Genomic DNA, 27,360 nt, shown 5'->3' with positions numbered 1-27,360 from the left:
GGGCCCCAGAGCACCTGTCACGGCTGTTTTCTGGGGCCAGCGTGTCTGTGCAGCCTGTCTTTGCTGGTGGGAGGCTGACCTAAAGCGGGCTCAGCGGAAGCCTCTGTCCTCATCCTTTGGGTCTCCGTCCTCTCGTGCAGACAGCAGAGCTCTGCCCGCCACATTTCCCTGTCATGTCCCCAAGGGCTGTGCACAGACCTCGCTGCAGCCCAGAGCGCTGCCCAGCCCAGCCCCCGCAGCCAGTGACCCGAGGCCCCTTCCTTTCCCAAGCGCTCACAAGCCCAGCATCGGCCAGTCGTTCCAGAAGTGTTGCCAGCAGGCCATGCCGGCCTCGTGGGGCACGGCCCCAATTCCCAGGGAAGCTGAGCGTCCGCCCAAGGCCCCAGCCTGAGGGTCTGCACTGTGAGCTCAGACTTCCTGGCCGGCTCGCCTGTGTCCTCTCAGCCCTTCCACTTCCAGCTCCGAGCCCTTCTGTTGTTGTGGAGACAGCTCTGAAGTGAACCAGTGTCCCCCTTTTAGGAGAACACAAGCTGGACGGCAGAGATGCTTAGACCTCTGAATCCTCAGTATCAGATCACACTGCAAGCATTTCACCAAATTCTTTGCGGTCTCAAGCTTTGAAGCCTGTGGGATTTTTAAGCTCTTTTATTTACTTATTTGGCTGCACCAGGTGCTCGTTGCAGCACACGGAATCTTTGATGTCCTGACCAGGGATGGAGCCCTGGCCCCTGGCGGGCAGTGTCTCAGCCACTGGTCCACCGGGGGGTCCCCTGAGGGAAACAGTAACTCCAAATTTAAAAAACCTATAAATAGAGACAGGACAGGCCTGCGTGTCTCCTTCCGGTAGGAGGGCAGAGAAACCCTCCCTGCAGCTGGGTGGGGGGAGGGGGTCTCCCCCAGACGCCCCTCCCCCGTCATCACAGCCCCGCCCAGACCCCTAGCCCTCCCGGAGACGCTGCTGCCTTGCCCCTGTGTGCCGCCAAGTCCCCCCCGCCCCGCCCCCTCAAGTCCTTTCCTGCTTCCCACCCTCCCATCCACGTAGCAGCTCCCCAGCACGACCCCTGCAGCTGCCCAACCACCTCCCCCCTTGCTGGGCCAGGCCTCTCACCGCAGTGCCCACCAGCCTGGCCTGGGCCTCCTGTGCTCTGCACTGTGCGCCCCAGCACGGCTACTGGCCCACAGCCGGCACTCGACAGACACGAGGGCCGGCCCTTGGTGCCCAACACCGCCTCCCCATCACTGGGGAGTCTGGGCACCTATACGCTGCACCCCTCGTCCCTCCAAATAGCCCAGCTTATCTCACAATCTTTGTTTATCTCTCTCAATTACATCTGAGATGACTGCTCTAGAATTGTATCATCTGTAAGAAATACTTAGATGTGACCATCATTTCCTCATATAGTCAGAGTTCCTGGAAACTTTGTTCACATCCTGAATTGATTCTTTTTTCCCTGAATTGATTCTTAGTGAATCCACACAAGCCACGTGAGGCCCCTCATGCTTGCGTGTGACCCTCCCTGCGGGGGCGCAGGTGGAGTGGGTATAAGCATGTTCATCCTGCCTCAGACACCCCCCCGAGCTCCTCGGTGGCCCCCATTGCCCCCAGATTCCCACTTGGCAGAACCAGAAGAGGCCCCATAGGAAACACCAGCCCCCAGCCAAGGACCACACACACACACACACACACACACACACACACACACACACGAGACTCACTAACCACAGGGCCGACTGACTGCACTAGACTGGACGCCTGGTCAAAATACACAAGAGAAACCTTTTAAATTTATTTGGCTGCACCAGCACGCACCGTGGCTCGCAGACCCTCAGTGTGGCTTACGGCTCCGTAGTTGTGGCACGAGAGCAAGACAAACTGTGTGTGTGTAAATTATGCTGCCCACCACCCCAGTGAAGCGTGTGATCCCTTTCCCAGGGTCCCCCTGTGAGCGTCCAGGGCGGCCCACCCTCCAGGGCCATGGCCCCAGACACAAGATCCTGCTGTCAGGCTGCCCACAGGACTCCTCCCAGGGAAAGTCACAGCACTGGCCCCAGAGCCCTGGCCGCCTCCACGCTTGGGAAGGTCACAGGGTCACCGGAGCCCCATCCTCCGCTGCCCACTCTGACCATGGCTGGGCCTTCGTTCTGTGCACTGACTGTCTTGGCTGCCCTGTGTCCCCAGGCCTACAGGTACCTGGAGGAGATGCGGCAGCGGCTGCCCTCCGCCAACGTGTCCTACTACGTGAGCCAGCACACCGTGGACGCCGTGCACCAGGGCCTGGGGCTCCCTCTGACCTGCGCAGCGCCGAAGCGCGCGCAGCACAGCAGCATGGAGGAGCACAAGGAGGCGGACGAGGAGGTGGCCGAGGAGGTGGAAAGTGGGCCCTGAGCTGCAGCCGGGCTCTGGGACCTGCCCGGGACCCGCCCACCGTGGCCAGAGGGGAGCCCGACTTCCCTGTTGAGCTCAGTGCCCGAGACCATAGGCAGAGCTGCAGGAAGACATGCTGGCCTGTCTGGTGGGGGTGGCGGGGTGTCTGTAAGCCACCCCTCCGAGTCCCTGGCTCCTGCCGAGGTTTGTTTTAGCCCTTTTGCAGTAAAGGGAGTAGGTTTTTCCCCATGACGTTCCCCCTGAGTACAGGGTGTAAGAAAGAGGTGTCTCCTGGCACCCACACGGGTTGCCTGGCAGCACGTCTGGCCAGTTCCTGCAGCACAGCCCGTCCTGACCACAGGCTGACAGCAGCTGGCACTGGCTGCAGCTGGAGGCTCTGTCCCTCCAGGCTGCGCCCCTTCCGTCACCAGCTCCCACTGTGAGGGGCTGTCAGGGGCTGCCTCACCCTCTCGCACCCTCAGCCCCGCGTCTCCTTGCTGAAATCCTCCAAATAAAGCCTATTTTCTCAAGGACCCATGTCCCCCTCGTGGCCCCATTTTCGCATCTCTCTGTCTGGGCACCAGGGTCCCTGCTGGAGACAGAACCATCTACCCCTCTCTCATGCTTCCTTCCGGGGTTCTCAACGCCCCAGTCTGCAGTCTGCATGGGGGCCAGGCTGAGCCGCGGCTCCCCGCTCTTGCCCAGCAGCAATCCTGGAGCCCGAGTCCCAGAGCCGCAGCGGCCACGTCCCAGTGCCAGGCCGTGGAGGACAGCACCCAAGGCCCTGGTGGACATCTGAGCCGAGCCGCAGGCACTCCAGCCTGCAATAGGCGCCCTGCTCATCCAGCAACATGCCTCCTGGGCTCAAGGGTCAGGGGTCGGGGCCTAAGGAGAGGAGAGCGGGAGGAGCCTGTCACGGAGCTTCTCCAGCAGCAGCAGCGCCTTCACCGCCAGCAACCGGCAGTCCTCGTCCGCGTCCTGCTCCGCCACGTCTGTGAAGACGGAAAGGAACACGCCACAGTGTCAGGGCGCCAGGCCCAGCCTGTACGTCACCTGCTGGAAGCGGCCCAGACGCGGGGCACCTGGGCTGGGAGCCCGGCCCAGGAGGCGCCTCAGCCACTGCGTGACGACGGCTGGAAAACCAGCAGAGACCCGACAGGCTGGCTGCAGGGGCTGGTGGCCTCGTGGGGGCAGGTGGGCAGAGAAAGGCCATCATCAGAACCCCCTAAGTCGCGAGCCTCGCGGGTGTACACGGGCACAGCGTGCTGAGGGCTGTGGCTCAAGTGCCCACAGGCAGAGGTCACACTGACCACAGGGGAATTTTTAAAAAGAACGTATGACCCGGGGGCAGGGGCCAGGACACTGGTAACCTCACGGAGGGCGAACCCGTCCACCCTAGATACAGGCACTGCCCCAACGTTCCCCACAGGGTGCCCTGAAGTGACCAATGGCACCGTGTCCCCACCACCGAGCTGACGGCCCCTGGGCTGTGTCTACCCCCTCAGCCTCACCACCTCAGCCTTGGCCCGGCGCCCACCTGCCAGCCAGGACCGGGCCTCCAGAAGCTCGTCCGGCAGGTCTGCCAGCAGCCACTCGGCTGGCACGCTGAGAAGGACGGAAGAGACGGCGGACAGCAGGCCCCGGCGCACGTAGCTGCCAAGAAGACGGAGGCTGGGTTGGAGGAGACGCTGCGTGGTGCTGTCCACCCCAGCCCAGCCCGCCTGCCGCTGTCCAAGTCCCACAGGATCCGAGACACCCCCACCCGACTGCCCTCAGCCCTGCAGCCACTCACGCGTCCCCGTGGAAACGAAGAGCCCACACGAACTCCAGCAGGGCCTTGCCCATGGGCACAGCCACCTGCAACAGGCACGCCAGTGGGCAGGGGTCCAGGTGCCAGCAGCCCCCACCGCAGGGCCCATGAGGCCCAGCACGCCCGCCCCGAGGCAAGGCCAGCAGGGCCAGGAGGCCGGGGTGGGCTCCCCGGGGGCGGGTCAGGTGCTCACCGCCGTGTTGACGGCCAGATACATCAGGGCCCCTAAGGTGTGGGCCAGTCTCCCGAGAACCAGCTGGTCATCTCCCAAAAGGTCAAAGGTCACCACAGGCCTACAACACAGAACCCAGCAATGATGCCAGCCAGGCGCTCAGGGCTGGCTCCCCGACCTCCTGGGCCACAGAGGGACCCCAGGCCTTGTCCGCCTTCCTCACCTCCTCATCCACGTACTGCCCAGAGCCGTGAGGGGGAGGCAGTGGACAGACGCCCCGTCACTCTGCAGGGCCGCCTGGTCAAGCCCAGCCTGGGGCAGGGAGCCAGGACAAGGAGGCACATGTGGGCGGCTGTGTTGAGACACCATGGAGGCTCTGGCCCAGCCCGGCCGTGAGCCCAGCGTCTGTGACAGATGCCCTGACGCCCTATCGTCACTTACGCTACGAACAACCACAGCCAAGATCCTGACCCCGCTGAGCCCACCTCAGCCCCCAGCCTGGGAGTGTCCAGGGCTCCTGTTCCCCAAACCATGGGCTCTAGAAAACGCCCTCACCTGTCGAAACGCTGAAGGAGGGGGAAGAAGAAGTATCCAGCCACTGCGTTGAATTCATTGGGGCCAGCAGCTGCTGCCCGCCCCGTGGAGCCCTGCTAAACACACGCGCACTCAAGGCCCTGTGGACCCACGGGGACCCTTGGGAGGGCTGGGCACCCCCCACCCCGGTGAGGACGAGAATGTCTCCAGACATGGCCCCATGTCGCACCCAGCGGCCGATAGCTGCTGCTGAGCCTTGGGGCTGTTCTCCCAGCCTTACAGCCCCTTCAGCCCGATGCCCTGCGGCCCTCGTCCACCACCGAAACCCTCCCTCCCCTTCCCGGGGCACAAGTGGGCACCGCGCCCACGGGGCAGAGGTCCCGCCCGGGAGGCCACGCCGGGGGCCTGCTGACCTTGCAGAACCGCCGGGTCTTGCGTCTGACGCGCTCCTCCACCACCGCCTTCCAGGCCGGGACCGCGGCCCCACTGGGCTGGGAGCCGGGCCCCGGGGAGCCCCGTTGGGCAGCCTTCCCGAGGCGCCCAGGCCGGGACAGCTCCTGGGCGGCCAGGGCCAGGACCTAGAGGAGAGGAGACTGGGGCAGCCGCCGCCCTGCTGGGGAAGGACAACGATTTCCAAATTCAAGGTGGGGTGGGGCCGCGGAGGGCCCAGCGGTCCCCGAGTGGAGGTACCGGGAGTCCCGCAGCAAGTCTGACCCCACAGGCGCACTTCGCTTTGTGGGGGGCAGGTGGGCGCTCCCTGCTGAGGAGCCCACACCCCGGTCACTTCTCCCAAAGCCCACCCAGTCCCGCCATCCCTGTCTCGTGGACAAAGGGAAAGCGCCACCATCCCCGGCACCCGCAGAGCCTCCCCGTCCTCACAGACGGAGCCCTGCCCCGGGGAACATGGACTCCCTGCCCCTCCCGCCCGTCCGTTTTCTAAGTCAGGTCATTTGCTGTCTGTCCTTTGGTGTCTGGCTTACTTCACTGAGCATCATGTCAGAATTTTCTTCCTGTTTAAGGCCAAGTCATGCTCCACTGGGTGAACATACCCTATTTTGCTTATCATAAAACTGAATTTACGCCGTGTGCATCACAACTCAGTGAAGCCGTTATTTAACACAGGACGCAGCCCCCGAGGCCGTGCCCTGTCAAGAAAGCACCGGACAGGCGCTGGTCCCAGCCTCTCACGCCAGGGACAAGGGGCCGGGGAGGCCTCTGGTCCCTCCACGAAGATTCTGGCAAACGCCTGCCCCGTCACCTCCATGCCCGCCAGTGCCGCTCTGATGGGGGAGGGCAAGGCCTGGGCACTCACGTCCAGAATGTCCATGCGCTGCCGGAGGCTGTAGTTGAGGGCGTAGAACTGCACGGCCAGGTACTCTGCCACCTAGGCAGGGCGGGCGAGAGGCGGCTGAGGGCCATGACCCCGGAGGGGGCCCCTGCACAGCCCCCGCCGAGGGCACGACCCAGGCTCCATACAGAGCGGGGACTCACCCGTGCCGGGTCTGTGACTGTGACGGCCACCAGAGCCCTCTGGCGCAGCCTCTCAAACCCTGCCACGGCTGTCTTCTCCTCCAGGTGCAGCAGCACCTTGGCCAGCTCCAGGCTCACCTGTCCACGGAGTCAAGGGTCAAGGTGCACACCGGAAGCGGTCCCGCCCCCGCCCCTGCCCTCAGGGAGGCCAGGGCGCTCCGCTTGCTCACCTCCCGGGTGGCAGCCGGGCTCTTGAGGACTAGCCCTTCCAGGGCCCGCAGGGCCTCCTCCCAGCGCTCCCAGTCTTCAGATGCGGTCAGAGCTGCAGAGAGGCCCCCACGGCCCAAGTGAGGCGGGGTGGGTGGGCAGGCTGGGCAGGGGGCGGGGGACCCGGGACGCAGAGGACGCACCTTCCAGGCAGTCCCGCACGTACGCGGGCGTCTTGCTGCCCCTCTGCTCCCCATCCCCTGACATGTCGTAGGGGACAAGCTCGTCATCACTGAGGAAGAACACAGACACTCAGTCCCACCGGTCCTGGGCCCCTCAGAGCCTGCGGGCTGATTTCCCCATGGGAGGAGGACTCGAGGGACAGAGGGAGCCAGTGCCGCGGGGCCCACATCCCGCCACAGCCCTCACGCCCTCCCTTGTGGGGCCACCCCTACCTGTCCAGCTCAGAGTCAGAGCCCTCCCACCCAGCCTGGGGGCCGCCACTGTCCACCGTCTCTTGGTCAGGAAACTCCCCACTGACGGGAGCCACAGGCGGGCTTTGGAAACAAAAAAGGAAGCCTCAGGGCTGCCCTGCAAGACTCCTCCCAGAACCCAGCCTCCTGGGGAACGCTCGCTCCGCCCCTGCCTGCATCTCAGCTTCTGTCTCAGCCAGGACAAGTCAGGAGTAGCAGGTGGGAAGGAGCCGCCCCCCAGGCCCACCATGCCCAGAGCTCCAAGTGGGACCCTCACCCCGCCTCCGAAGGGCCGTCAGCCGCGGGCCGGGGCACGGCCAAGGCCAGCATCTCTCGGGTCAGTTCATCCTCTTCGTACTATAACAGAAATGAGCTGGAGTCGGCGGGACGGGTCCAGCAGGCAGTGCCGTGGGGACCCCCTGAAGCCCCCATCACAGCTCGAGGGCTGCAGAGCCGGCCAGCCAGCCGCCCCTCAAGAGCAACTACGTCTCCCTCCGCAGAGGGTGGCACCGGGGGCTGGAGGGTCTAGGCGTCCCCAGGGACGGGGCAGATGCGGCCCCGTCTCCGAGGACATCCCAGAGGGCTCGGCGGATGGAAGGGCCTGAGAGTTCTGTCCTGAGTCCCCTGGGGGCTCGTGCTCCCGCATCAGCATGGGGGCTGTGCCTCCACCCCTCCCAGCTGTGCAGACACCTGGGGACACAGAGGCTCCGCAGCCTGGACCCCAGTGGGCGGGCAGAGCGACTGGGGCGAGAGTGACGGCGCCTCTGGGAGGGCCCTCGCTCACCTGGAACTTCAGGGGAGGCCCCTCGGGGTGCAGCCGGGCGCTGGCCACCTCGGCCACAATCATGCCCAGGCGGCGCACGGGCGGCAGGCTGCTGTCCAGGCGGCTCTTCACTCCCTCCATCAGGCTGGCCAGCAGCTCTGGAAGCACCGAGCCACACGGGCTGAGCTGGGGGAGGGTGGGGAGGTGCCGGGGTGGGGGATGGGGTGCCCCACTGCTCACTGCTCACTGCTCACTGCTCACCGTCCCGGCTGGCCCGGAGCTCCGCCTCCCCCAGGTGCGTCAGGCAGATGAGTAAGGCCTTGCTGACATAGCGCTGCTGCTCCAGGGGTGTGTGGCGGATGGCACTGCTGCTGCCCCACGTCTCCAGGAGCTCCTTCAGCGCCTGGCAGGTGGCGGGTCTAGTGTGTCAGTCACCCCACCCCCTCCTCACAGTGTCCCCACCAGCCCCCAGGAGGCTCCGGCCAGCGCCCTCCACCCCCAGCAGGAACACTCTCTCTGGGGGTCAGGGGTCCCTTACCTGCACGAGGAGCGGGCGCCGCTGGCTATCCATGGCCAAGTACCCCAGTAGGCTCTGCAGCATGGGCATCTGCGACACAGCCGGGCTCCCATCACCGTCTACAGACAGACACCACCCAGCCGGCCAGGGAGCCCGGGGGCAGGAGGGTCCAGGGAGCCAAGCACAGTTCCCACCCCACTGGCACCCTCACCGAGCAGCTGTACTGCAGGAACAGCAGCTTCTGTGTCATCACAAACTGGGCCTTCTTGCTCTTTGTCACCAGGTTCCCCAGCAGCCGCGAGAGGACCTCCGGCCTGTGAGGCGTGGCAGGGTGAAAGGGAAAAGCAGGACTCTGAATTCCCCGGATCCGTGCTGACCACTGGGAGGCCAGGGAGGTACCCCAGCCTCCAGTCAGTGCTGACCCTCCCTCCTCCCAGTAACTGTGGAGACTAGGGAGCCCAGCGCTGGACACAGAGGACATCGCTCCTCGCCCCAACGGGTCCAGGTGAAATGCTCCATCCATGCAGGGCAGCCAGCTTTCTCTGGGCAGGGCCAGGCACACAGCCCACTGGGCTCTGTAGCCGCCGCAGCTGGGAGCAGCCATGGCAGGTAGGTCCACAACTGAGCATGGCTGTGTGCCGATAAAACTTCATTCATAAAAGCACAGGGTGAGCTGCAAAGGCTGTAGTTTGCAAACCCTGATCTAGACTAAGAGACCCCTGTTTGCTTCAAGTGAGAGACCAGCACTCTCTCCCATGGCTTTCGTGAGAGCCCCGGGCATGGCCACCAGGCGGGATGGAGCCGCGTGCCCAGCACCCTCCTGTAGGACTTAAGTTTTCTGAGCACAGGGACCTTCCGGTGCAGAGAAGACAGAAGTGCAGACAGGGGGGGCCTGACTTGGCCACCAGGAGTGAGGAGGGATGGGCATTTGCAGGACCGAATTCCAAGCAAGGACCAGTCACCAGATGGAGGGGCCCCCACCAGGTGCCATGGCACTGACCACACAGAGACGGGAAGGCCAGGCACCCTCTGGATCCCCGCCACCCGCCCTCCTGGGAGAGGAGCATCTTCAGTAGGAAGATGCCTCGCTTCTTACCCTGGGGCGGCCTCCACGAGCCCCTTCAGCACGGCTTCCATGGCCCGGTCGGGCACACACTCCACCAGGCGCCAGCAGACCCGCTGCCAGAGGCAGTTGCCCTGGGTGAGCACTGTCAGCCGGGGCACCAGCACGTCCAGGATCTCCTCTGAGGGGAAGAAAAGGGGGCCCTGAGCCCCCTGAGCCCGGGGGCCATAGGGAGTCCAGCCAAGCCCCACCCAGCAGGGCCAGGCCCAGGCGGGGGCACCGCCCCTCCCAGGACACATCGAAGCCTCTCCCATGGCAGGGACACTCACTCTGTCTCCCATGGACGCAGGCTTTGCCCAGGACCTGAGACAGAAAGGAGACGGAGCAGTCCAAGCCACCTGGGATGAAGAAGGAAGCAGTGAGGCCACCACCTGTGTGCACCCGGCCTTGCAGGAACAGACCTGACTCCTGGCAGGGGGACCCCGTGTTGTAAAAACGCCAACATGTTCAGTCTAACCCCAACCCCACCAGCATTGTTTCCAACTCAAAGAGCCAATGAAAACATCAAAAAGCATCATGTTCACTTGCTTCATCGTCACGGTGATCCCACAAAGCAGGGACCATGTGGGGCGCTGGGAGAGGCCACAGCTGCCCCATAAGAACCGCTTGGTCGGACCAAGCAGGAAACAGACAGCCCCCCGCATGACGGGAACACGGCATCTGCGATCTACAGACGGGCGTCCGGGATCCGGGTGGGAGTGAATTCAACCCGGCCACACGGCGCGGGGGGTGGGAACGAGAAGTGTTCCAGACGCGTCAGCCCCAAGGACCCAACACTCAGGTCCATTCCTCTCAACAGACCCGTGAGGACCAGGGGCTGCTGCTTTGAACACCAGGTCAGCTGTGGACACAAGTCCGGGATCGCAGCTCACGCCAGAGGGAAAGTCAGACAGCAGGACAGGGGCCACTCTAAGCACTTTTGAGGTCAAGCTGGTGGCTGTGATACTAAACAGGGTGAGATGGTGACCGGGAAGTGGCCCAGAAAAGCAGCACCCGAGGCCAGAGCCGCTCCAGAGCTGTGAGGGGGACGTGGCAGAGCTGAGGGGGCGGGGCGGAGCTGGGAGTGGGCGGGGCATAGGTGAGGTGGGTGGGGTGGAGCTGGGAAGGGGCGGGGTGAGCTGCTGGGAGGTCCTGAGCGAGGCTTAAGGTAATAGCATCACTCAGCTGCTCAGTTTAGACAAGATGGGAGGGGTAGGTGAGGGTCTCGGTCCAGGCCTGGGGCAGCGCAGGGGCCAGGCCACAGGGAAGGAGGGCCTCACTGTGGGGAGGGCCAATGCCCACCCCAACTCAGGCTGCTACGACCCCAGCTTCTACTGGCTCCCAGACCACAGGACCACACTGGTGGGGAAGCCAGGCTCCTGCTGCTCCAGAGAGGGTGGGAGGGACACTGCCCTCATTGCCCTGGGCACAGGACGCTCCCTCAGAGTTGGCCCCCAGCACTGCCCCCACCCGCCAGAGAACCGAGGTCCTCTACCCACAACGACAGGGACACGGGCACCTCGGCCGGCAGCCACCTCAGATGGACCCTCTTCACACCACAGCTCTTTAGTTTCCAGACCTCAGACGTTCCCTTATTCTGAGTGGGGGGGCTGGACACACAAGCAAGGACTTCAGGGCCAGTTCCATCTCCAAGGCAAGCCGAGCCAGGCTGAAACTTCACAGGTGGGTTGCTGAGGCCCCAGACGGACCATAACATCCGACCTGCCCGTGGCACTGCCCAGAGGTGGAAGAGTCCCTGGAAGCCGGAGAGGGCGGGCATGATGGAGTGGACGCCGGGCTGGGGAGGCTGTCAGAAGAGGGGCCCTCACCTCGGAGAGAGTCCACCACTGCCTGCAGCACCCGCAGGACCTCCTCGCCCAGCAGAGGGAAGTAGTTCTGAGGGAAGAAGGCAGCCAGCGTCTCCCGCTGCAGACGGTTGCCCAGGTGATCGGGCAGGCCCACCACCCGGGTGAGAAGGGTCTCCTGGAGCAGGCGGGAGGCCGGCCCCGCCTGCTGCCCACACTGCCCCTCCATCACAGCGGCCATCCTGCCTGCACTCAGGAACCTGGCCAGCAACCGCGCCATCTTCATCAGACGGAAGCTGGGGCTGAACCAAGAGCAGGTGTGAGCAGCCTCGCTTCCTGAGCACTCTCCACACTTTGGGATCCCTGGACACGCCCCCTCCCATCCCGCCGCAAGGAGTCAGGTTAACCGGCATCCCCGCAGGGTGCTTGATGCCCAGGGAGGGGTCTTGCTGGGGTGCCTCACGCCGAGTTGGGAGCCACAGAGTGAAGGAAAGGGCTCCCCCCACCCAAGGATGGCCACACCCCACTGACTGCTTAGACCACTTAAGCCCGGAGCCACCCCGCAGGCCCGCCTGGCCACCCGGGTGCACCCACTCCTGCAGTCCCTTCACCCACATGGCAGGACAGAGGGCCTGTCCATTGCAGAGATTAACGAAACCCTCTTTTAGTTCAGTGTTCTGACATGCACTGCTTTTACTTTCTCACTTCTCAGGATGCTGAATTCTCATGTAATTTGGAGAACCCACTGGCTCGAAATCCTCCAGATGTTACAAGTGACCCCATAATCAGACCAAGCCTCACTCACCTGGCAGCACCCTCAATGGACTCCATCAGCACCAGGAAGGCTTGGTCAGCTGGGCCCTCCAGGAAGAAGCTGGCCCACAGCTCCTCCAACTGGCCATCAGGCAGCAGGTCCAGCCAGTCGGGGCTCAGCTTGCCGACCAGACATCTGAGAATGGTGGAAAAGTGGGTCCTGCTAAACTCTTCCTGCTCCTCAGGGGGGGCTTGGGTCTCTGTTTCACCAAGGTACCGCCTCAGGGACTGCAGCGTGGAGATGATGTGGCCCCCATCCTCAGATGAAGAAAGGATGTGAACAGCCTCCTGGACTGCCAGGCGGACAGCAGAGGCCACAGGATCCATCCTGGGGTTCACAGGAAAGGTGTGTGAGAAGTCCCAGGGGCCATCATCGTCCACGTGGGACTCAGTCTCGGATAAGGAAGCGTTTTTCACACACTCTCAGGAAGCCCACCCTCAGGCCCCCCTGCTGGCACCCAGCAGTATACTCCCCTCCCTTCAGCAGCTGTGGCTTTCTCCACCAAGAGCCATTTCTTGGTCTGAGGCTCTGAAGTAGGGTACCCACGCCCCGGGAACCCGTGTCTGGGGACTCCTTTATATGTCACAACTGGGGGCTGCTACTTTTTTGCCCCTAGTGCGTGGTGGAAGCCAGGGACGCTGGTAAACATCCCACATGTGGGGCGCAGGATAGCCCACAACAGGGAAGAATCCACACCCAGAGGTCAACGGTGCTGAGGCCGGGAGGCCCACCTGGGGTTCACCCTGCCAAGCCCCCTCCCTGCCCAGAAGCCATCAGTAGCACTACTGGTAGTGACGGTAGGGTCGGGCGCCCCTGCAGCACGAGCGCCATGAAGTCGGCACCTGTCTGACACCAGTGCACCCAGACACTAGATCGGGACCCAAGGAGTGTCCCCCCGAGCCTGGGCCTCCCTGCTCGGCCCGGCCCTCGCGGGCTCCCGCTCGCGGCGTGCAGAGCCGCCAGCGATCGCCCGGCTCGGCGCCCGCGCCCCGGCGCGCGCTCTGAGCCCACCTAGTGGCGCAGCGGACAGGGACCACGTGGGACCGGCGGGGTCCTCGGGGAGCCGGACGGGGCGTCGGGACGCGCGGGGGTCTCGGGGCAGAAGGGGCGTCAAGAAGGACCGGGATCGCCGGGAGGGGCGCACCCTCGGGCCCACCGAGTTGCAGTGGTGTGCCGCGGCCCCGCTCGCTCCGCCAATGCCCACCGTTCGCCGATTCGCCACGGCCCTCGAGGCCCGCTCAGCGCTCAGTTCGAGGCCCAGCTCACGTGGCACACAGCAAGGACTCTCGGGGCCTAAAGAGATGGCACTAAATATCTGAGCTCGGGGCGCGGGTTCCCGCAGGTTGCCCGTAACGAATCTGCCGCCAATCTGCTAGCCGGAAGAGGCTCAGGACGAGCGGCCGCATCTGCGCCTGCGCGGGCGCGGGGGCGGGGCGTGTCCGAGTGGGCGGGGCTTCTGGTGGGCGGGGCTGTTTTCTCTGGGGTGAACCGCACGTGGCTCGGAAGGACCGTAGCTGCTTCGCGCCTGCGGGCGTTGATTCTGCCGCTGAGTGCGTCTTCCCGGGGTGACCTCCTCCCTCCCTCCCTTCACCCGAGAGCTCCGTTTCTCTCCTGAGCCCACACGTTCTCGCCCCCACAAGCTCCTACTGAGCCCCGACCTCGTGTGCGGCCTTGCCGCCCGCCCTGAGGCAGGGCCCGGACTAGGAAGCAGTCGCAACGGGGGTGCTATCCTGAGGCAGGGGCGGCAATATTCAGCACGGTAGCCACCAGCCGCCGGGCCAGTTCCTTGGTCGCGCTGTCCATGTGTCAAGGGCTAGATGCACAGCACAGATACAGGACATTCTGTCTTCCAGAACGTCCTATGGTGACTTGGGGAGCGGCCCGGGAAGTCCTCCCAAGATCTTCAGCCCAAGGGGTGTTGAGGGGAAACCTGGGAAATAGTTATAAATTCAACACACGTTAACTGAATGCCTGCTGCGCCAGCAGGCACTCTTGCAGGGCAGAGACTGAAGCAAAGTTTGTGTTCACACGTCAAGGAGACAATAAAGTACACGTACAGTAGTTGTTCAGCCGCTAAGTCGTGTCTGACTCTTTGCGACCCCATGGACTGCAGCACGCCAGGCTCCCCTGTCCTTCACTATCTCCCAGAGTTTGCTCAGATTCATGTCCATAGAGTCGATGATGGCAAACAACCATCTCATCCTCTGCTGCCCTCTTCTTTTCCTTTCAATCTTTCCCACCATCAGGGTCTTTTCCAATGAGTCAGTTCTTTGCATCAAGTGGCCAAAGTATTGCAGTTCCAGCTTCTGCATCAGTTCTTCTAATGAATATTGACTGGTTTGATCTCCTTGCAGTCCAAGGGACTCTCAAGAGTCTTCTCCAACACCACACTTTAAAAGCATCAATTCTTCAGTGCTCAGCTTTCTTAATAGTCTAACTCTCACATCCATACATGACTACCATAGCTTTGACTACAACGACCTTTGTCGGCAAAGTAATGTCTCTGCTTTTTAATATGCTGTCTAGGTTGGTCATGGCTTTTCTTCCAAGGAGCAAGCGTCTTTTAATTTCATGGCTGCAGTCACCATCTGCAGTGATTTTGGAGCCCAAGAAAAAGTCTCTCACTTTTTCCGTTGTTTCCCCATCTATTTGCCATGAAGTGATGAGACCGGATGCCATGATCTTAGTTTTCTGAATGTTGAGTTTTTGTTTTTTTCTGAGTCTAGATCAAATATTTTTAAATTAATTTACTTTTTTAATTGAAGGATAATTGCTTTAAAGAATTATGTTGTTTTCTGTCAAACCTCAGTATGAATCAGCCATAGGTATACATATACTCCCTGCCTTTCGAACCTCCCTCCCCATCCCACCTCTCTAGGTTGGTACAGAGCCCCTGTTTGAGTTTTCTGAGCCATAGAGCAAATTCCCATGGGCTATCATGGAACAACAGACTGGTCCAAATAGGAAAAGGAGTACGTCAAGGCTGTATATTATCACCCTGCTTATTTAACTTATATACAGAGTACATCATGAGAAACACTGGGCTGGAAGAGGCACAAGCTGGAATCAAGATTGCCGGGAGAAATATCAATAACCTCAGATATACAGATGACACCACCCTTATGGCAGAAAGTGAAGAGGAACTAAAAAGCCTCTTGATGAAAGTGAAAGTGGAGAGTGAAAAAGTTGGCTTAAAGCTCAACATTCAGAAAACGAAGATCATGGCATCCGGTCCCATCACTTCATGGGAAATAGATGGGGAAACAGTGGAAACAGTGTCAGACTTTATTTTTTTGGGCTCCAAAAATCACTGCAGATGGTGACTGCAGCCATGAAATTAGAAGACGCTTACTCCTTGGAAGGAAAGTTATGACCAACCTAGATAGCATATTGAAAAGCAGAGACATTACTTTGCCAACAAAAGTCCGTCTGGTCAAGGCTATGGTTTTTCCTGTGGTCATGCATGGATGTGAGAGTTGGACTGTGAAGAAGGCTGAGCGCCGAAGAATTGATGCTTTTGAACCGTGGTGTTGGAGAAGACTCTTGAGAGTCCCTTGGACTGCAAGGAGATCCAACCAGTCCATTCTGAAGGAGATCAGCCCTGGGATTTCTTTGAAATGAATGATGCTAAAGCTGAAACTCCAGTACTTTGGCCACCTCATGCGAAGAGTTGACTCATTGGAAAAGACTCTGATGCTGGAGGGATTGGGGGCAGGAGGAGAAGGGGACGACAGAGGATGAGATGGCTGGATGGCATCACTGACTCGATGGACGTGAGTCTGAGTGAACTCTGGGAGTTGGTGATGGACAGGGAGGCCTGGCATGCTGCAACTCATGGGGTCACAAAGAGTTGGACACGACTAAGCAACTGAACTGAACTGAACATAAGTTTCCATGTTACTCTTTCCATACATGAATGTTGAGGTTTGTTTTTTTTTTTTTAAAGACATTTATTCAGCATCATGATCAGACTATTACATTTATCAATCAACAGCATGGGTGCAAAAAAAAAAAAATCTACATTAAAACCCTTTGTTGGAATGCTTTACACTTTCCATAGAACAGAAACTAAAATAACCTGTTATACAATTAGTCACAAGTACAGTCCTCGAGTTTTTTGCCCATACACATAAGTATTGTCTAAAACATGTCTTCTTTGTAGCAGCTAGGCCCTGCCACCACTGTGCTTGGCTGAGTTCACAAATCTGTTGTAACCTGTAGCTTCCCTGTCGCTTCTCTGGCGCTCCTCTCCTGCTAAGCTTTGTTTCCTGGCAGTAATTAAAACCTTCTGCCACTGCCATAGCTACTGCTGCTGCTGGAGCCACCATAGCCACCTTGGTTTCGTGGTTTGGCAAAGTATTGGCCTCCACCACCACAGGGGCCAGAACTTCTGCCTCCAAAGTTTCCTCCTTTCATGGGTCCAAAATTTGAAGATTGATTGTTGTAATTGCCAAAATCATTGTAGCTTCCGCCACCTCCAAAATTGCTTCCGTCATTACCAAATCCGTTATATCCATCCCCACTGCCACCATATCTGCCACCACCACGGCTGCCACCAAAGCCACCTCGACCACTGAAGTTTCCTCCACGACCAAAGTTGTCATTCCCACCAAAACCACCTCCACGACCGCCACCGAAGTTTCCAGAACCACTTCGACCTCTCTGGCTGGATGAAGCACTAGCCATCTCTTGCTTAGACAGGGCTTTTCTCACTTCACAGTTGTGGCCATTCACAGTGTGGTATTTCTGAATGACAATCTTGTCTACGGAGTCATGGTCATCAAAGGTTACAAAAGCAAAGCCTCTCTTTTTGCCACTGCCTCGGTCAGTCATGATTTCAATTACTTCAATTTTCCTGTACTGTTCAAAATAATCTCTCAGTGATGTTCCTCAGTGTCTTCTTTAATGCCACCAACAAAAATCTTTTTCACAGTTAAGTGGGCACCAGGTCTTTGAGAATCTTCTCCTGAGACGGCCCTCTTTGGTTCCACAACTCTTCCGTCCACCTTGTGTGGCCTTGCATTCATGGCCGCATCCACCTCCTCCACCGTGGCGTATGTGACAAGCCCGAAGCCTCTGGAGTGCTTGGTGTTTGGATCCCTCATTAGCACACAGTCTGTGAGCGTTCCCCATTGCTCAAAATGGCTCCTCAGACTCTCATCGGTTGTTTCAAAGCTCAATCCTCCGATGAAGAGCTTCCGCAGCTGTTCGGGCTCTTTGGGAGACTCTGATTTAGACATGATGGCAGTGGAGGCAGGGAAGACTTCAACGATGCTTTCTCGGCGGCGTCCACGGGCAGAAAAAAGCGAATGTTGAGTTTAAGCCAACTTTTTCACTTTGCTCTTACACTTTCATCAAGAGGGGTCCACCCAGGGTGCAATTAGGAGAGTGTACAGTAGAGGGCAACCGCGGATGCAGAAAGCCCAAAGAGGCATCCGGTAGGAGAACAGCCAGGGGTCAGGTGATGAAAAGGGGCTCACCTCGGGGAGACCAGATGGGTTGGATGTGGGTGCGCCTCGCAGGTGGCTTCTGGACTACAGCTCTCACTTCTGGCTCCTACAGCTGCTTCCTTCTCCCTCTATCCCCACGTTTTTCTGAATCCTGTCACTCAGTCATGTCTCAAGAGACTGGGCACAGAGGATACATTTCTTAACCCTTTGCATATCTGAAAAAATGACTTTATTCTTTGCTCCAGGTGGATTCACATTTGAGCTATTAATAGATACACAATTCATCAGTATTATTCTCTAATCATCTGGGCTAAGTGGCCACTCCAACTGCTGTTTTGTCCAAGATTTATTTACATTCCGTGATGCCGCTCAGGCTTTTTCTAGCTGCCTCGAGCAGGGGCTACTCTGTTGCACTGTGCAGGCTCCTCTCATTGCGGAGCACAGGCCCTGGGTGGGCTGGTTTCAGTAGTTGCACCTCTCGGGCTCTAGAGTCCTGGCTCAGTAGTTGCTCGGGGCATGTGGGATCTTCCCGGACCAGGGATCGAATGGTGTCCCTTGAATTGCGAGATGGATTCTTAACCACTGGACCACCAGGGAAGCCGTGCTCAGTTTTAAATGAAAATCATTTCATTCAGAGTCATCAAGTTTTGTCCCCTGTCTTTGGCAGCCAGCCTTGCTGTTGAGGTGGCCAATAGGCCTCTGGGGAAAGCCTCAATCCACAGGTGACCAGGTTTTTTCTCTGGACACTTAGAATCTTCTCATCTGTGGTGTCTGACACTTAAAGATGAGCCTTGTAGTTGTCCCTTGGCCTGGGGCTCTCTGCCACAAGGTCTTCAAGTGATGGATGCCTTTGTCTGCAGCACCTTCACAGATTATCTTCCTAGAAATTCCTTCCCTTCTTTCCTGTAGTCTCATACGCCATAGTGTCTTTTCATTGGACTGAGATCAATCCAGTGTTTGGCTCTTCTTTTCTATTTCTTTGCCTTTTTGCCTACTTTCTGACCAACTGTTTTAACTTTGCCTTTTAATTTTTCTATTCTACTTATATATTTATTTGCATTTTACTTTATTCTTTGTATTTTGGAAAATTGTGCTTTTCATTTCCAGGAGCAGCTTCATCCTTTCTGATTATTCCTTTTTCCACAGCATCCATTTCTTGCCTTGTGGACACAAAGCTTTTCTTGCCTTTCTGAAGGTGTTCTTTAGATTGCTTTTGAGCCTTTCCTTGGCCCTCTGCATCGTCTCCTGGTTCCTCTTCTGTTGGGGCAGATTTCTGTCTACCCTGTGGATGGAAGTTGGTTTGGCGGGGTGCAGGAAGCTCTTGCCCATGATGTTAGTAAGAGCAGGTTTTCTGCCTGGACTGAAGAAGCTCCCTTCTTCCTCCTGCCTGGGGGCAGGAGCCTGGAGGAGGTGCCTGGGGAAGGTCCCTGTCTGCTGCTTTCCAGAAGCTGGCAGAACCCTCAGACTCCCAGTCCAATAGGTAGATGTTTACTTCAATAACATGTTGTTAGTTTCACCCTTAAAATGAGTGAATTTTGTGATTCATGTTTTTTTCCACCTTTTTTTTTTTTTTTTTTTAAAGAACGGATGATGAAAGCGAGTCAAAGGAAAACCCCTGTTTCTGCCTGGGGGCCCACAAACCAGAGTCTTTCTCCAAGGTGACACTGTCCAATCAAACAATGACATGAGCTCCATATTTAATTTTAAATATTTTCGTAGTCTTACTAAAAAGGAGAAACAGTTGAAATTAATTTTTAAAACATTTTATTTAACCTAGTGCATCCAAAATATTATTACCATTTCTACATATGCTGCTGCTACTGCTGCTAAGTCGCTTCAGTCGTGTCCGACTCTGTGTGACCCCATAGACGGCAGCCCACCGGGCTCCCCTGTCCCTGGGATTCTCCAGGCAAGAACACTGGAGTGGGTTGCCATTTCCTTCTCCAATGCATGAAAGTGAAAAGTGAAAGGGAAGTCGCTCAGTCGTGTCCAACTCTTCGTGGTCCCATGGACTGCAGCCTACCAGGCTCCTCTGTCCATGGGATTTTCCAGGCAAGAGTGCTGGAGTGGGGTGCCATTGCCTTTATAATCATACATAAAATCTGATGATTGAGGAAGTATTTCTCATTCCTTTTTTATACTAAATCCTGGGATCCAGTGCGTTTTTTATACTTGCAGCGGATCTCCACCCAGGCTAGCCTCATGGGACGGGCTCAACACTCCCACGCATCTGGGGCTCTGGGATTGGACATCGCGGCTTCAGAGAACCAGCTGACCATGTCCTGGGGCTGGACTGGTGGGCAGGAGCAGCCACCCAGCGCAGCAGGTCAGGGAGGAGGCAGGGGGCCGGCAACTCTGTATTCAGACTGACATGAGTCTCTTCTCTCCAGCCTGCACATCGCCCCAGCCCCCCGCCATCCCTGGACGCCCCCAACCCCTCAAACCTCCCTGTAATGGACTGAATGGTGGCCGCCAAGAAACACATCTAAGTCCTAACCCCCGTGTTTATAAATGTGAACTTTTTTGGGAAAAGGCTCTTTGTAGATGTAACCAAGTTTCAGATCTCGAGATAGATCACCCTGTATTATCTGGGTGGGCCCTAGATCCAATGACTGGTGTCCTTGTTGGACAGAAGAGGAGAGACACGCAGGGGAGAAGGCCTTGTGAAGACGGAGCCGGGGCTGGGATGAGGCTGCCCCAGGAGCAGCCGGGGGATCCTTCCTGAGAGTCTTTGGATCCAGGGTGGTCCTGCTGACCCCTCCACCTCAGACTTCCGGCCGCCAGAGCCAGAGGAGAATGAACTCCAGTGCCCGCTCCCTGGGGTGGTCATGGGGTATGGCAGCCCCAGGACGCAGACCCACTCCCTGCCTGCCCGGGTCCCCTCTGCCCCTTCCTCTGCTCCCCAGGGCAGCTGCTGCATCTCCTCTCTTTGCCCTGTGGCTCCTCCAGGCTGTGTCCCTTGGCCGCCATCAGAGTGACCCTGGGGAAAGAGAGGAGATCAGTCTCTGTGCCCCGGTGCCTTGTTCACCTGGAACTCTCAGCCTTGACCGTGGTTTTCTCCTGCTCCCCTCACTGGGAAAACACTGGCCATGGACCTGGCCCTGGAATGAGGTCTCTGCCCCCCGTTCACTTAGGCAGGCAGCCTGTGTTCATCCCCTGGGGTTGCTGTAACCAATGATCACAAACGGAGGAGCTTAAAACAACAGCCACGCTTTCCCTGGCAGCCCTGGAGGCTGGAAGTTGGAGATCAGGGTGTTGGCACGACCATGTTCCCCCCGAAGGCTCCTGGGAGGATTCTCGCCCCCCGCCCCCAGCTCCTTGTGTTCCTGAGGCAGCTCCACCCCAACTTTGGCCTCCGTGTCACACGGCCCTCTCCCCTGCGTGTCTCCTCTCTGTCTCAGGACACTTATCCTTGGACTTGGGACTCATACGGATGATCCAAGATGAACTCATCTCAAGATCCTTAATTGTATTTGCAAAGACCCTTTTCCCAAATAAGCTCCCATTTGCAGGCACCAGGGTTAGCCTGGGACCTACCACTCAGCCCACTTCATAGCCCGAGGCCTGAGATGAATTAACGTGGCTCCCAATTCTGTTTCCATTGCCTCCTCCAAGGGCGAGGGAGGGGCCTCATGGATCCGGATCTGCTGTGCACGGCCAGCAGGCTGGGCCCGCTGCAGACAGCTCTAAGGAGCCCCTGCCCCCACCAGGGTCCCTGTGCAGCTTCCACTCCTCTGGTGGGAACACGAGTCTGTACGCTCCTGCTAAAGCAATCACCCCGCCCGCCTCCAAGCCAGTTGGACCAGGCCTTGTACCCAGTAGACCTATTTTCCAAAGACACCGCATCTGTTTTCAGCCTGTGTCCTTAGGAACCTCAAGTGTCCAGAGTGAATGTCTCTCATCAAGGTGGTGGGAGGCACCTGACTGCCCGCCAGAGGGGAAGAAGGGAAGCCACCCCCGGGAGAGGCGGGCCAGCCTAGTGGAGGCCCAGCTCCAAGCAGACCGTCCTCCTGCATTCAGGGTGCCTCTTGCCCCTTTTCAGCATGGGCAGCCCAACGGGAAGAGCTCTGCCTTTCTTCCTCATCCTTGTGCACATATATCTACATGGAGCTTTGTCGCAAACAACCGGCCCTGTGGGGCAACGAAAACCATTTTTCGAGAGGCTCCGTAGACTAGAAGAGCAGGTAAGTGCACCCACTGTCTGAGGCGGTAGAGTTTTTTAATTGACAGCAGGTGATGCAGAGGTGATACAGAAACAATGGGAAGTTTCTGTGCTCTGTGGGCTCAGAGTGGAGTTTGCAGTTTTTATGGTCTGATTTTTCACCTATGGTTGAAACAGCAAAACAGGTTTGGTGGGCTCCTTCTGAACATAAGTCAGCTGTGTGTGAGGGTGGGCAGACTTGGGGCAACCCCGAGGAGGGTACCCACAGGTGTGCTGGGGCCTTCTGGGCCTCGGGGTACCGGATCTCAGGTTCCCCATGGAGCAGAGACTCCTGTGTGGGGCCACGGCCGGCTCCTAGGAGCCCAAGCCCTCCTCACTTTGATCCCCACACAAGCTGCCCACCCTCACCAGGGGAGTGAAGAGTGTGGCTGCAGGAAGGGGTGGGAGCCGCCTGGGGGCCCTCACCCCCTGCAGCACAGGCCTGGGGTCGTCCCACAGCTGCGAGCTCGGTGTGGGGGCGCTGGTGGCAGAGGTCGGTCACCTCACCGAGCTGCCCTGAAGACCGAGCCCCTGGGACCCCCTGTGTCCTCTCCACAGTTTCGGAGGTTCCAAGAGGTGACCCTGACGCACCTGCAGGGCATCGCCAGCCACTACAACCTGTCCTTCGACATCGAGGCCCGGTTCCAGAGCCTGGCCCATGAGAGCCGGGCCGTGGCCCTGGCACTCAACCAGTCGCAGGCGGCCGTGCAGGACAAGCTGGGCCACCTCAGGACCTGGGTGCGGAGGACGCAGCGCCGAGGCCGGAAGGCGGACCACAGGCTGCTGGCCTTGAGTGCTGCCATGAGCGAGGGCAGTGCACGGCGCGCCCGGGAGCAGGAGAGACAGAGGGCCGCTGTCTCCGGGCTGGCCCGAGACGTGCGGGCCCTGCAGGATGCGCTGCTCCGCCTGACGCCCCTTGTCCAGAGCCAGAGTACCAGGCTAGCCGCTCTCGAGGGCCAGCTGCGGTTGGCCGGCCCCAGCCCCGCCGCCCGGAATGTGACCCCGGACCCATCTAGGCCGTCGAACCCGAGCGCCCTGCAGCTGCAGGGGGGCGGGCAAATGATCAGAGCTCCGCCTGAGCCCCGGGACCCACCTCTAGACTTCGCTTACCGTCTCCAGGGGGCACAAGAGCCCCTGGGCCTAGGCAACCAGCAGGCGTGGCCCCCCGAGAGCCCAGGAGAGGGTAAGCACCACACCCGCTCACCCCCATCGGTCTCCACCTCTCCCTCAGGGGCCTTCTTAGCCCTTAGTGCCCTCACACCCCCCCACACCCCACCTTCAAAGAAAGGAACCGCCCAGGAGATGGCCTGCCTGCAGGTCAGGCCGCCTGGCACACCCATGAGTCGGGTGCTGCCTGCGGGCAGTAAATGCCCACTCAGGGTTGGTGATCACACAGGTCAGGGCTGGCATCTTCAGCCGTCACCAGCAGGGTCCTTCCTGCAGGGCTGGGGCCCCGGTCTATAGCCCATGGGGTCTGTGCCCACTCATGGAGGGCCCCTGGCCTCTGCCGCTTCTCATCACCAGCTTAGGGTTCTCCTCCAGGGGCACCTGGGGTCGGGTCGTCCCCAGCTGTAGGGGCCTCCAGGGCACCGAGAGGTGTTCGGCACCTCTCTGGCCTCCACCTACCTCAAACTCTCAGCTGTGGCCCGGCTGCTCCCAGTCTGGCCTGGCAGCCCTCAGGGCCCATTAGTCTGGAGCAGATCTCCCTCCATCTGCATGGCTCTGGGGGCCTCACCAGTAAGACTGAGCTGACTAGCTGACCTTCAGGAAATCAACAGGGCTCCCGGGAAAGCGGGGCTACAAGTTTGGGGACCCCCAAAATCCTGACAACCAAACCTGTCTGCAGGCGTCATTGGACGTTCCCCGGGCACACAGGTGTATCCAGTTGAGAACCACTGCCCTAGATCATGACAGGAGCCCCCACTTCTACCCTGGAGCTAGAAATGCAGGCTCCCCACCCCTGCCCCACCCACTCTCCTTCGGGCAGATTTGGGAAGAAGTCTGGTCAGCAGGATGATGCCACCAAAGACGCCCACGTCCTGGCCCCAGCCCCTGTGGCTGCGTCACCTCACATGGCAAGAGGACTTTCTAATGTGAAAGTCCATCCAGCTCCCTGAGATGGGAGCTGATCCGACCTCATGACAGGGTCCTCAGGAGAGGGAGGCAGGGGGCTCAGCGTCAGGGACAGAGATGTGAGGCAGGAGCAGAGGTCAGAGGGCAGCGAAGGGCTTCTCCCTGGAGCCTCCAGAGGAACTAGCCCCACCCACACCGTGATCTTCAGCTCAGAGAGACCCGTGGGGACTTCTGACATCCAGACTGTGAGATGCTAACTTTGGGTTTTGTTTTGAGCCGCTGCATTTGTGGGGGGTTTGTCCCAGCAGCCACGTGACACTCATCTGGGGCTCCCTGCTGCAAGGAGCGCAGCTGGCCAGGTGCCCTGGGCGTCAGTCCTCCCATCTGGGAGATGGCGCCAGTCACGTGAGGACAAGTGAGCCGCCGCCCCCCGCAACTCGGGCTGACTCTCCCTCCTTGTTTGTTTCTAGTTTGCAACGTGGGCCCTGCACTCATCTTTCCAAATGCCTCCACCATGAATGTGGGCTTCCTCCGCCCCGGTTTCCTCACGGGTCTGCGGGCCCTGTCCATCTGCAGCTGGGTCCGCACAGCCGCGGACCACCTGGGCACCCTCTTGTCCTATGCCACCGAGGAAAACGACAACAAGCTGGTTCTGCACGGCCGTGACTCCCTGGCCCCTGGCTCCGTCCACTTTGTGATCGGAGACCCAGCCTTCAGGGAGCTGCCCCTCCAGCCACTGCTAGATGGCCAGTGGCACCATGTGTGTGTCATCTGGACGTCCATCCTGGGCAGGTACTGGCTCCACGTGGACCGAAGGCTCGTGGCCACCGGCTCCCGCTTCAGGGAGGGGTACGAGATCCCCCCAGGAGGGTCCCTCGTGCTAGGCCAGGAGCAAGACCACGTGGGGGGTGGGTTTGACAGCTCGGAGGCCTTCGTGGGGAGCATGGCAGGCCTGGCCATATGGGACCGTGTGCTGGTCCCTGGTGAGATTTCAAACCTGGCCATGGGAAAGGCGCTCCCGACGGGTGCCATCCTGACACTGGACAATGCCACGTCAGTGGGCGGATTCGTGCAGAGGGTGAACTGCACCTGCCTACAGCTGTGTCCCTGAGGGCTCACCGCACACACAGCAGTGGCACTCCTGAGGTGGCCAGCGGGAGGGGCACCCCCAAACTCTGCACAGTCCATAGAGGGCCCCCACTCAGACTGAGAGGCCGTCTGCTGCCCCCGACCTGGACCAGGCACACCTGCCCTCTAACACAGGATGTGGGCATTGCATGGGGGTGGAGGAGGGGAGCCAACAAGGCAGAGCCAGGCCACAGGGCCCCCAGGACTGCATTCTCTCCCTCCTGCAGTGTTCTTACAAACACCCCCCTTTGTAGTATGACGTCATTTCCGCGCAGCTGACCGGCCATGTGGTGGTGGCAGGCTCTAGCTCCACGCTTCTTGGGTGTGGGTTTGGGGCAGCCGCAGGCTGGTTCCTGGAAAACTCTTCTGCTTGTGTTAGCTGCCATGGTCCTCTCTCCATGAGGCTTGTGAGAGTTTCTGTTTGTCTGTTCCCTGTTCCAACACCTCTCATGAGAAGGGCCGGAGAGTTCATTTCCTGGCCCTGCAGCTCCTTCACCCTGGGGGTCCATCAGGGTTCTGTGACATGGCTGGTGAGGCTATCAGAGCCACCGGGAAGGGGGCTTGCAAAGGAAACAGGCTACTCAGAAACACACATTGAGGATGGGCAATGCTTTTACCTACTATGAAATTCACCCATTCTAAGTGTAGAGTTTGAAGATTTGTAGTCAATCTGCCAAGTATGCAACCATCACCATGATCCAGCTTTAGAACATTTCCATTGTCCCCCCCTCATAGAGACATCATGCCTGTTAGGGTCACTCCTGTCCCCACACAGCCCCTCCCCCAGCTCCGCACCCACGCTCCTGCTTTCCGTCTCTGTGGATTTGCCGGTTCTGGACGTTTCACATAAATGGACTCCGTCACTGTGTGGTCCTTGGTGTCTGGCTTCTCTCACCGAGCATCATGCTTTCCAGGTTTGTCTGTGTTGTGGTGTCTGTCTGCTGCATTCCTTTGTGTGGATGAATGACCTTCTGTCCTAATGACCCACGTTTTGTTTATCCATTCATCAGTCGATGGAAACTTGGGTGGTTTCCAGTAGGGGGCCCTTGTGAATGAAGCTGCTGTGCACACCCTCCTCTGAGTCCTTCTGTAGACACATGCTTCTGTTTCTCTTGAGCGGATACCTAACAGCGGAATTCCTGGGTTAAATGATAAAATCATGTTTAAACTTTCAAAGAAACCACCAAATTGTTTTCCAAAGTGACTGTATTGTTTTATATCCCTGCTGGCACTCTATGATGGTTGCCACAACTCCCCATTCTTGCCAGTACTGGGTATTGTTTTTGACAGCTTTTTTTTTTTTCTTCTTTTTTCAGAATTTTGAATCATGGCAAGTTTAAAAAAAAAAAATGCATTGGCAGAATAGGTGTGGGGAATTCCCTGGCACTCCAGTGATTAGGACTCAGCCCGGGAGGAAAAAAAAGAAAAAGAATCTGTGATGTAAATTAATCCTTGCAAGAGCTCAGAACCTGAAAGTCAATCTGTGGGCGCAGAAAAGAGCAGCTTTGGGGTGTGTGTGGTGGGGGCGGCGGGCATGTCTGCTCATCTGTCGGAAAAGCTTAGAATCACTAAGTCTGGAAACTGGCCTGCTGGTGGGCGGGGGTTGGCGGCGGGGGTTGGGGGGGCGCTGAAATCAGTCCCCGGGGCCTCTTAGCAGTGATCCCAGGCCTTTAGCCAGTCTGGCCAGCCACCTCCCCTCCCCCTTCCCAGCCCATTCCCCAACCACCCATGAGTCAAGGTCAGAGGATGAATCCCAGGTCTGGAAACCCCACTGGGTGGCCAGAGGAAGGTCCTAGAACCACAGACTTCTGCTTCCCCTGGCACTTCCCCAGGGCGTGTCTGTCTTCACAGAGAGCTGCCCTTCTCAGTCTCTTCTTTCCCAGGATCCTCTGGCCTTTTCTATAGCCCTGGCTGCATTGCACCATTGAGGAGGGAGAGATGACATCTTTTAGGGGAAGACTAATTTGATTAGGAAGTCTTTCTTTAGGGACAGCTGGGTCGCCAGCATTGAGAGAACACGCAGGCTGTTTCCCGCCCTCTGCAGCTTTCATGCGTGTTACAAACACCTGTTATAACAGGTCCGTTAACACAGCATCGTCCATTAACCACAGCAGCATTTCTGCCCAGTGTTCACAGATGCTGAAACGGTGGGCATTTGGCAGAGGTAGTACAGCAGTGGCTGTCTGCCGACCTTCGTCCAGGTGCTTGGTGGGGCCTCTCCAGGAGGGGAGACCCACCTGGGAAGGTGTTTGCAGGGGAGATTGGTGGGAACTCAGGTCATTAGGCATTTGGGCAGGGCTGGGCTTTCCACCGAGGAGTGTAGGGAAGCCCGTCTAGGTTTTGGGGCAGGGGAGGCTGAACAAGACATGGGGATCCCCAATGGGTGAGTGATGGGAGCCACACCCACCTCGAATCCTATCAACCCCACTTTTGATCTGAGTCCGCTGCGTTCCTGGGTAGGGAGGACGGAAGAATG

The 27,360-nt window shown here is 58.9% G+C and overlaps 3 protein-coding genes, 1 long non-coding RNA gene and 1 pseudogene across 13 annotated transcripts in view; 3 read left to right on the top strand and 2 right to left on the bottom strand.

Annotated features, from left to right (window-relative positions):
* Positions 1-2,898, top strand: part of IFT140 (intraflagellar transport 140) — a 58,233-nt gene extending 55,335 nt beyond the window's left edge. For all 7 annotated transcript variants that reach the window (XM_002697913.6, XM_015460243.3, XM_015460242.3 and 4 more), the window contains exon 31: positions 2,180-2,898. In XM_002697913.6, coding sequence (XP_002697959.3) covers positions 2,180-2,386 — 207 coding nt within the window. In that variant the 3' untranslated portion in view covers positions 2,387-2,898. The remainder of the gene's footprint in view (positions 1-2,179) is intronic.
* TELO2 (telomere maintenance 2) lies at positions 1,758-13,406 on the bottom strand. 4 transcript variants are annotated; one of them, XM_010819183.4, is made up of 21 exons: positions 13,044-13,406; positions 12,024-12,359; positions 11,243-11,520; positions 9,704-9,772; positions 9,408-9,555; positions 8,523-8,625; positions 8,333-8,401; positions 8,056-8,197; positions 7,816-7,952; positions 7,309-7,388; positions 7,014-7,115; positions 6,762-6,850; positions 6,582-6,673; positions 6,373-6,489; positions 6,194-6,265; positions 5,295-5,459; positions 4,903-4,997; positions 4,369-4,468; positions 4,158-4,222; positions 3,903-4,018; positions 1,758-3,357 (listed from the first exon to the last, which is right to left on the bottom strand). In XM_010819183.4, the coding sequence occupies exons 2-21, from the start codon at positions 12,356-12,358 to the stop codon at positions 3,251-3,253; spliced, it is 2,481 nt and encodes an 826-aa protein (XP_010817485.2). In that variant the 5' UTR covers position 12,359; positions 13,044-13,406; the 3' UTR covers positions 1,758-3,250. The 4 variants fall into 4 exon arrangements, with proteins under 4 accessions (XP_010817485.2, XP_005224670.2, XP_024841145.1 ...); XM_005224613.5 differs by having other exon boundaries at positions 4,903-4,994; XM_024985377.2 differs by having other exon boundaries at positions 13,177-13,406.
* On the top strand, positions 8,620-9,948 carry LOC132343835 (uncharacterized). The gene is made up of 2 exons (XR_009492805.1): positions 8,620-8,920; positions 9,724-9,948. It is a non-coding gene; the product is annotated as an uncharacterized lncRNA (long non-coding RNA).
* A 2,886-nt stretch (positions 13,407-16,292) lies between the features above and the next one.
* Positions 16,293-17,342, bottom strand: LOC787289 (heterogeneous nuclear ribonucleoprotein A1 pseudogene; annotated as a pseudogene).
* Positions 17,343-21,363: 4,021 nt separating this feature from the next.
* PTX4 (pentraxin 4) lies at positions 21,364-25,265 on the top strand. Its single transcript, XM_002697976.5, has 3 exons — positions 21,364-21,666; positions 22,242-22,866; positions 24,227-25,265. Exons 1-3 carry the CDS (start codon positions 21,526-21,528, stop codon positions 24,865-24,867), a joined length of 1,407 nt encoding a protein of 468 aa, XP_002698022.2. The 5' UTR covers positions 21,364-21,525; the 3' UTR covers positions 24,868-25,265.
* Positions 25,266-27,360: the final 2,095 nt, after the last annotated feature.

Source organism: Bos taurus, chromosome 25, assembly GCF_002263795.3.
Source record: "Bos taurus isolate L1 Dominette 01449 registration number 42190680 breed Hereford chromosome 25, ARS-UCD2.0, whole genome shotgun sequence".
Classification (NCBI taxonomy): domain Eukaryota; kingdom Metazoa; phylum Chordata; class Mammalia; order Artiodactyla; family Bovidae; genus Bos; species Bos taurus.
This window is presented reverse-complemented; position numbering and strand designations above follow the sequence as displayed.

Coding starts and splice junctions, on each gene's coding strand:
- TELO2 (XM_010819183.4), bottom strand. CDS start 12,358: ATGGATCCTGTGGCCTCTGCTGTCCGCCTGGCAGTCCAGGAGGCTGTT. Junction 11,521..12,023: donor TCCATTGAGGGTGCTGCCAG/GTGAGTGAGGCT, acceptor CTCTTGGTTCAG/CCCCAGCTTCCGTCTGATGA. Junction 6,266..6,372: donor CAGTCACAGACCCGGCACGG/GTGAGTCCCCGC, acceptor CGCCCTGCCTAG/GTGGCAGAGTACCTGGCCGT.
- PTX4 (XM_002697976.5), top strand. CDS start 21,526: ATGGGCAGCCCAACGGGAAGAGCTCTGCCTTTCTTCCTCATCCTTGTG. Junction 21,667..22,241: donor TCCGTAGACTAGAAGAGCAG/GTAAGTGCACCC, acceptor TCCTCTCCACAG/TTTCGGAGGTTCCAAGAGGT. Junction 22,867..24,226: donor CCCCGAGAGCCCAGGAGAGG/GTAAGCACCACA, acceptor GTTTGTTTCTAG/TTTGCAACGTGGGCCCTGCA.